General features: G+C 43.1%; 1 protein-coding gene across 1 annotated transcript in view; it reads right to left on the bottom strand.

Annotated features, from left to right (window-relative positions):
• Positions 1-187: 187 nt before the first annotated feature.
• LOC117047416 (elongation factor G, mitochondrial-like) overlaps positions 188-9,113 on the bottom strand; it is a 37,186-nt gene continuing 28,260 nt past the window's right edge. The window contains 5 exon segments of the mRNA XM_033150545.1: positions 188-618; positions 1,519-1,572; positions 2,446-2,606; positions 3,956-4,100; positions 5,802-5,964. Of these exon segments, the coding sequence (XP_033006436.1) occupies positions 487-618; positions 1,519-1,572; positions 2,446-2,606; positions 3,956-4,100; positions 5,802-5,964 (655 nt within the window). The 3' untranslated portion in view covers positions 188-486.

Below are 9,113 nucleotides of genomic sequence, written 5' to 3'. Positions count from 1 at the left end.
GAAAACTGATAAAATTATGAACTGCTTTTCATGGGACACTTTCTGAGATGCATGATAAATTTGCTCCTAAAGACTGACTTGCCTCCAGCAATCTTGTAATTATCTACTTCAGTTTTAGCTGCAGATATTCTTTTATCAAGACAAGCATTTTAAAGCATTAAAAAGAATTCATGTATCTCTGCAACAGGACAGCTGGCATTGTCTATCATGGGGCTCACATGGGAGGATAAATAGAACATGTGCAGTCAATATAATTTTTAAAGTAAAGCTAAAGACATTTTATTAAATTAAGACAGTGACTAATTAATGGAATTTCTACGTGAACATTTCAGCAACAGTCTTTTAGTGACTTAATAAAGTCGAAGTATCGATCCAGGATGAAACTCAGCAGTCTGCTCTGAATATTAAAGAGTCATTAAATCAATAGAGCTAAGCAGCAGTAGAAGTTTGGTGGCAGGTCCTCACGATCAGCTCACATGCAAGGAATCAGCTCTTTGCTTTGCCCTTTTTCACAGGAAGTTGTCCCGTTGCTTCTAGGTATCTGTTAACTAATTCTTCCTGGGTACTGGATAAGCAGGGCTGGTATTTGACGTATTCCATTGTGTATTCGCCTTTTCCCTGCAGACAAGAGAACCTCCACATTACAGACAAATTAAACAAATTCTTAACTCTATGCATCAAGCAAAACGTGGCATCGTTTTCATGTAACACATGAAACTAAACACCATAAATGCGGAAGTGGCGCGGCAACCGTCGACTGCCTCTCAAGCAGGCGCCTGAGCTTACAAACCAGTGCTGATCAGTACGTATTTACTTCCTGGCGATAAAAGGCAGCAAGGGCACTGGCAACTTCAGAGCATCTCAGTTTAAAACCAGGAAGATAAACATGCAGGACAATGTTAACAGGGTAAGGATTGAACACATGGGGAGTTGCTAATTATAATGGATTAAGAAAGCCTTTGGACCGGAAAATGCAACACAGGTAGTGGTTGGCTTACTCCTATCATATGTCACAAAAATGGTCATTTTCTTGACATGCAGCTGCAATCTAACATCTGGTGGTTTATTCCAAGCATGCAGCATGAGCACTTCAGACCACCCTTTCTTTCCTCTGATTCTTTCCCATCTGCACCTTTCCTTTCTTCATTTTCTCCCGCTGCTTCCACCATTTTCCTTCCCCTCTCTTGATTCCGTTGGTCTCTTCCTCTCATTTCTCAGAATTGCTTTTCCAGACATTATTTGCCTTCCCCCTTCAGTCTCCTTCCCAGGCACCTGCTTATTCTACCCCTCGTCCTCTAGAGCTGCTTGCCTTGGTGCTCTGTGACGCTAAGAAAACTCAGGCAAACACTGTAGCCCAAGGCTACAGCGCCATCCTCGCAAAGGACCTTTAGTGCGCTGGAGTAGGGATGTGGCTACAACACCAAACACAGTAAACGTGAGCCAACAATGCTTTCTGCAAGAGAGAGATGTTTTGTTTTTAAAAAATAAGCTCATAAATTATGGTATATATTCACTTACCTCTGTGCACGACCTCAGTTCGTTAGAATATCCAAACATATTATTCAACGGCACCTGATGGCAAATGGATAATGCATGTGATACGGGTTTTTGTGGGAAGGAGATTATTTCATATTTAAGGAAATCTACATTGCATCCAAGCAACATTCAGAGGCCCCATGAGTGAAACTCTGCTCACTCTGCTAGTCTGAGCTAGGGGTTGACTGCTGCAAAAACAAGGCGCTAGACTAGGGCTACCTAAACCCAATTTTGATCATCTCTCTCACTCCAAGCATGTTCCTCGGAATTACAAAGCCAGAGTTTGGGAAAGACAGTAGGCTAAGTGCACACACATATTTTGCACAGGGCTAGTTCAAACGTAAATGACTCTGCTTAACAAATGCTACTTTATTAAGCTGAGAATGGGCACTGGATCCACAAGTTCCCCGCTAACCTTTCTCCCTGCATGCTGGTTTTAGCACCGATAACCCAGCTTACTTTTAACCACAGTTTTCTGTTACATTTGGAATGGGAAATGGTGAGCCTTTATCTTAGCTTACTATGTAGGATATAAAGTCATATCCTGGTTAGTTAAGGGGGGGGAGAGGAATTAAGCTACAGGTTTTTTTGTGTGTTTTTTTGGAAGCAGTGAAAAACTAATTCAAATACCATGAGAAACTGGCTGAAATTAACTAGGACACGAGCACGAAAGGGGTCCAAAAGTCACTATCCATTTAATAAACTGATTTGTGTCTGAACTGGTTCACAAAATTGGAGCACTGATGACAGAGGAAAGACAGTTGCGGAGATTTGCACAGCAGCAACAAAGAGGCCTCTGGGCAAATCCTCCTAGTTCTGAGTCCTAAGCAATGCTTTCAAAAATATGGTTAGGTTCCTCTAGATTTAATCGTAAAGCAAGAATAGTTGAGCAAGCTCAACAGCACCTACATTAGCGTAAAGAGTGAAATAGCCTTCAGCCCCGTCCTGTCCTGTGATGATGCCATGGCGCCGATTGACTCCAGCAATCACTTCTCCTTGGAATTCGTTGGGTGCCACAACTTCCACAGACATAATGGGCTCGAGAATACACATGGTTGCATCTTCCAAAGCTGGATCAAAAAGAAAATATGTTAGAACACTTACCTTCGTATGTCATTTCTTAATTTTTATCTATACATTTCCCCCATTATTTTAAAATGAAAAAGCAACAGATAAATGCACACAGAGACATTAAACATTTGCAAACAGCAGAACTGCTTGGACATGTCAAAATATATCCACCTAACAATATTAAAATGAGTGTTGGTATTGAGTGCAGCAAGGATTACTTTTGCCAAGTTTGGAGAGTCACCTAACAGACCAAAGGAACTGAGTAATTTGATTCAGAAAAAAACTGGAATGTATTAACTTTGGTTTAATTAACTGCTTATCAAAATGCATGACTATTAGCCATATTATATACACAGAACATACACCTTCAGAGGCAACATAATCCCTGATGAATGCACAATGGGGTCAGAAGACAACAGGGACAAATCCATCAGTGACAAATCCCTGGGCTATCTCCACTGGTGGATACAGAATGCCAGGTAATTTATATATGTTCAAGAAAAAATATTGCACACAGATACAAGTTAATATCAGGCCTGCATTTGTTTCCAATACAGTATCTAATAGCCAGGTCTCAATTTTGAACAAAATCCATCTTTCACGTACTCATTCGTAATGAACCGCTCTGTGATTTTCGAATGAAGGGCGGTATACAAATTTAATTAAAAAATAAAATGAACCACCAACAAATGTGTATTTAGTGCTAATAACACAACTAAGTACTGAACAGAACAGAGATGAAATGTGTTTGGTGTTCAGGAGACCTACAGTCTTAAGTATACCGCAGAGGAATAAGTGGAAAGACAGCAACAAGTCTTGTGGCACATTGAAGTCCAATAAACTTATTATTGCAAACGCTTTATTCCATACATATATTATGTTGAGTTAGCAGATGCACACACATTACCACGGGAAAGAGTAGCAGCAGGAAGCATTGGCATTAACTACGGCAAGGAAAAGAAGGTGATGCGATGGAGAAACAGTCACGTTTGACCTTAATAGCAACGGCGAGGCCAAACAGGGAGAAGGAAAAGGTGTTCCCGAAATGAGAAACAACATGGGAGAAAACATGAAATATGCAGGTATGCATATACAGATGAATGAGCTTCCTTGGAGAGAAGAAGAGTTGTAGATTGGGCAAAAGTGGACAACTTTAAAATGAAAAGAAGAAAATAAGCTTAAAGTTGATGCAAAAAGCGCCAGAGCTAGACACAGACCAAAAGTGGCAAACTGCATAGCAGCAACTGCACTATTCACAAAACTATTCCAGATAAACTGCAGGGGGGAAATGGAAATAAAGAATAGTTATGTGATTAAGGTTGGAAGCACCCCATCTCTGAAGCAGTACCTTGTTTCATGGCTCCTTCACCAGCTCGGATGAAAGCGATTTCGTTGGAGTCCACCATGTGACTCGCACCGTCCTCTAAGACGAACCGTATCCCGGAAACCTTGTGAGCCGTCAAAGGGCCTTTTTCACACGCCTCAAGGAACCCCTATAAAAAAATAGCTTCAGCGTTAGTGACTTTAGTTCAAACGGTGGCAAGTCTTTTGACATGCAGGTGGCTGTAGGAAACGTGTAGACAAGTAGGCCTTTGCAGCTAAAATTACCATGCCTGACTTGAAAGGAAAAAGAGCAACAAAACTGGCATGTTAATAGTTCTCCGCAAACAATGGTTTCCAACTCAAGGGACAGCCCAGAAAACACACTCCCTCCCCCTTCTTCCTCTCCTGCGCAGAGCAAACTCGAAACCAAAGTGATCGATGAACCAGCATTACAGGTATACCAACATTTACTATGGTTAATTTCTAATTTTTTATTTCAGTGTTTATATACGACTTTCATTTTTTTAAAAAAGATTGCAAGAGGAACTTAATCAAAATTAAATGCTGCATATAAAAAAGACAAAACATCAAAAACCCATAAAATAAGATTCCACTCACTCATTACCCACACCAATTCCACATCCACTTTCTCTCAGTCAACCTGCATGCACACTCACCCACAAACAGCCTCTATACCTACAATGCTAGCTCAAAACCATGGTCTCTTAGCACACCTAGAACCCTACTCCAAATTTCAGCTTATAGAAGTAATAATTAGTGCCTGTAGGATATGAAACAGATTTGAAGGGTATCTTACCAGAGGCATCACCTTTTAAAAAACAAAAATGAAACAGTAACCTTACCCAAAAGGTAGAAGATGCAGTATCTCTTGTTTTCAAAAGAAAGAATCCCTCTCCACCTCCTTCACCACTTTCACAAGAGCAAGTCAACATGGACGAACTGCAGGCATTTATTTTACGGCAAAGGCAAAAGCTAAGGAGAATGCAATGGACCAGCCTATTTAGGGAATGCACTTAGGAAAGACAGTCAAAGGGCCCGAGGGCTTTTAAAGCATGTTTTCCACAGAGATGCAAGCAGGAGGCAGAACCAAAGGAGCTTGCCATCTACCTGAAGGCCCAAGAAAGATACCAGAAACCCAGTGTCAACCAGACTAGCTTGCAATCACCTATGCATTAAGAATATGCCTTATGAGGAACGGCTTAGGGAGCTGGGTATGTTTAGCCTGGAGAAGAGAAGGTTAAGGGGTGATATGATAGCCATGTTCAAATATATAAAAGGATGTCATATAGAGGAGGGTGAAAGGTTGTTTTCTGCTGCTCCAGAGAAGCGGACACGGGGCAATGGATTCAAACTACAAGAAAGAAGATTCCACCTAAACATTAGGAAGAACTTCCTGACAGTGAGAGAGAGCTGTTCGGCAGTGGAATTTGCTACCAAGGAGTGTGGTGGAGTCTCCTTCTTTGGAGGTCTTTAAGCGGAGGCTTGACAGCCATCTGTCAGGAATGCTTTGGTGGTGTTTCCTGCTTGGCAGGGGGTTGGACTGGATGGCCCTTGTGGTGTCTTCCAACTCTATGATTCTATGATTCTATGAATAAGAACTTATCTTTAATGCATGGGAGTGATCATTCTCTGCTCTTTTATTACCTAGCAAGATTTTCTGGTGTGTGGGTGCCTGTGTGTGTACTTTTGAATTCTTGTTTTCATTCCCTTGTGTCTTGTTTTTTTACCATTTTCCTGCTTGGATCTAATTTGGCTTCATAACCAACCTGTTTCTTGAGAAGATGCCCATCACCAGCTTGTGATCCTGTCAAAACTGCATTGATTGGGGAGGGGGGTGAGATAGACCTCACCTTTTCAACGGCTGGCACAAACTGCTTTGGGACATTCGTTCCGACCGTCTTGTCAACGAATTCCACCTTGGTGTAGTCTTCCTGCTCCAGAGGCTCTAAATAGCCTATCACTTTGCCATACTGTCCTGCTCCACCAGACTGCTTTTTATGAGTGAAGTCGAACCTGTGAAAAGACATAAACTCAGCAAAAAGAAAGGAAGGGAAGCAATGCCTATTCATTTTGCTCAGCACACATGCATACCTCAAATCCTGGTCTTTAGATCTACAGGCAAACACACAAGGTTCTCACCTGGGTGCTGGTTCCCACCAAACAAATAGCCAGCACTTCCCCATCCCCATATAATCTCTTGTATAGGACTGTATGGAGGAACCACAACCCAAACAAGCTTCTACAGCAGGGATTAGAAACCCCAGGCCTGCCTCTCCTCCACAACACTCCCCAGGCCACATCTGTCATTGGCCTTGCTTCACACCTCACTTGAGTGTTTGTGCCTGGCTGGAATGTGTCCCTGAACTCTGGTAATGCTTCTTGCTTGCCTGCCTGAAAGGCGGAAAGATCAGGTCTGCAAATGTATATCGAAACTAGCATACAGTACCATAGCAAAATTCATATTCATTATTTTGCCCACACTGGCATGTGACCCCCCTGGAAGGCTGGCCCAGAAGGGAGTGTAGACCTTGGGTCTGAGAAAGATTCTTCCTCCCTCTACAACCAGACCATTTCCATGGTGGTATTTTTTGGAGCCTCTCCAGTTATGGAAGCAGCAAATGGGAGGCTCCATGCGAGAGTCCTGTTCATACTGACATTTCCCTCGTTCGATGCCTAGCACAAGTTGGAATTGGCATGGAGAATAAGTGGCCAGTCCACATCTCTGCTCTTCAAAGCAAAGGGCCTTATGTTGCTATGGTGACTCAGCCTGCCTAAAATCAGTCCCGCTGCACTCCAATTTGGCGCAAGAACATGGATCTTATTGGGACAGGATGGGCCAGTTGAATGCTCAGTCTCAAAGTTCTGCTGCATTTTAGAAAAGAGTATTGAGAGGAAGGCCAGCCCAGAACACTTTGCTGCTGCAGGTGACAGCCAAAGATATGAAATAAGGAGGAGGAGGAGGAGGAGTTTGGATTTGATATCCTGCTTTATCACTACCCTAAGGAGTCTCAAAGTAACTAACAATCTCCTTTCCCTTCCTCCCCCACAACAAACACTCTGTGAGGCGAGTGAGGCTGAGGGACTTCAGAGAAGTGTGACTAGTCCAAGGTCACCCAGAAACTGCATGTGGAGGAGCAGGGACGCGAACCCAGTTCACCAGATTATGAGTTCACCGCTCTTAACCACTATACCACACTAGTACCCCTTTCTTGGCACCGAGTGAAAGGGACACAAGCAATTTCCCAGCTGATATGATTGGCGCTTCTTTCGAAGCCCTGGCTGACCTCTGGAACATCCAAACAGCTGGGACTGAGCACCCTCTTCCACTTTGCTGTCACTGCAAATGAGGTTGTGTTTTGGCTGAAGTGCACTTTTTTGCACTTTAGTTAATTAGTCAAATGAGTATTAACTTATGCTAATTTATGCAGACTTCATCCTGAAATAAACAATAGTGGGGGGGGGACCTTATTTGTGGTTGTTTCCAATGAGGCATGCACATATTTCAGCAAGCACCCTCTTGCTATCAGGATCATTCCCTCCTGTGTGAGAGAAAAAGAGTGCATTTTCTATAGGTCCTGAGCGGTGCTGCCAGACCACCTCCATTATGTCCTAGTAAAGCTGCAATCTCAACCCCATTTATCTGGGTATAAGCCCTGTTGAAGTAAATGAGATTTATTTCTGAATAGACATGGTTAGGATTGCTTTGCAAAGCTGTCCTATTGGCTAGGGGCAGCAGCTAAAACAAAAATGCTTGCTAATCAGGTTCAGCATCTGTTCACTGTTGAAAATGAGATAATGCTGCATTTAACTTTCCAGATTTTTTTTTGTATTGTTGCATATTTGTATGAGCTGCTCAAAGAACACTATGGGGTGGGGTGGCCTGGCCTATATACAGTGGTACCTTGGGTTACGTACTTAACTCGTTCCGGAGGTCTGTTCTTAAACTGAAACCGTTCTTAACCTGAGGCGCGCTTTCGCTAATGGGGCCTCCCGCTGCTGCTGCGCCGCCAGCACATGATTTCTGTTGTCATTCTGGGGCAAAGTTCACAACCCGGAGCAACTACTTCCAGGTTAGCGGAGTTTGTAACCCAAAGCGTTTGTAACCCAAGGTACCACTGTATATAAAAAACAAATACAGAAAGTACTACTAGTTCCTTTGTGTGCAGACTGCATTTGCTGGTTATTTTTGACACCACAAGTATTTCTATTTTCAGGGGTAACAAGAACAGTCCTTATAGGAAACACTGCAGAAGTCCAGGACTTTATCACTGTAGCAATTTGGAAGCAATGTCCTCTCCCGCCCCAAAAAAAGAAAAAACAAAGAAACAAAGCCAAAAGTTCATGTTCTTTCAAACTACAGTGGTGTGTGATGTATTTATTTAGTTTTGCAAAGCCTTCCATGGTAGGAATAGAGAAATAAACTGTCCAGTATTACAATCTGTTACTTAATATCATTATTTTACTTATATTGGTTCTCCAGCTTCCTTTGTCATTAACTCTTTACAGGGCTGAAACAGTGTGTTCCTTTTGTATTTTTAAAAAGATTAATAAACCTAGTTTGTTTGCTTTTTAAGCCTCTCACCCCACAGCTTCCCTAAACTCTATGGATATTCCTTATTTCAGAACACTTCAGCTGCCGAGTTCATATTCCAGATGGGAAGCCATCTAGAGGCACAAAAAGTGATGCTCCATGCGGCACCGGAAGAAGCAGGTTGCAAGCTCTTGCCGAAGCAAATCACTTTCATCCCAGTCCTAAAAAAACACGTACACGCTCCCTGGGAAGCATTGTGTTTTTGAAGCTGTGCAATTACGAACGATTCCTCTTGATTTCAGCGGGGTTTTATGCGGACGTCATTCTCGAACTCTGCCAAAATGCCTTGGCTGCGGTCCCGGGAATCCCATGAACTCCCAAGTAAACACGCACGGATCGTCCTGTTTGTCCTGAGCGGCACAATATATACACGGATCTTTGGAATTCTGACCTAATGGTTCATTTCCAAGTGCCCCCATCTCGATTCTCTTCCTTCTAGCTTCGCCGCGCAAGATCCACCCCCGGCCCAGATGTGGAGCCCGGGCGGGCAGACGTTGCGCCTCTGCGCCCCAGCAGCCCCCGCTCGGCTCGCCCTCTTCCTTCTCCTCCTCCTCCTCCTGCCGCCGCCGCT

Source organism: Lacerta agilis, chromosome 5 (assembly GCF_009819535.1).
Source record: "Lacerta agilis isolate rLacAgi1 chromosome 5, rLacAgi1.pri, whole genome shotgun sequence".
NCBI lineage: Eukaryota > Metazoa > Chordata > Lepidosauria > Squamata > Lacertidae > Lacerta > Lacerta agilis.
Note: the sequence above shows the minus strand (reverse complement) of the source record. Positions and strands in the feature narration are given on the sequence as shown.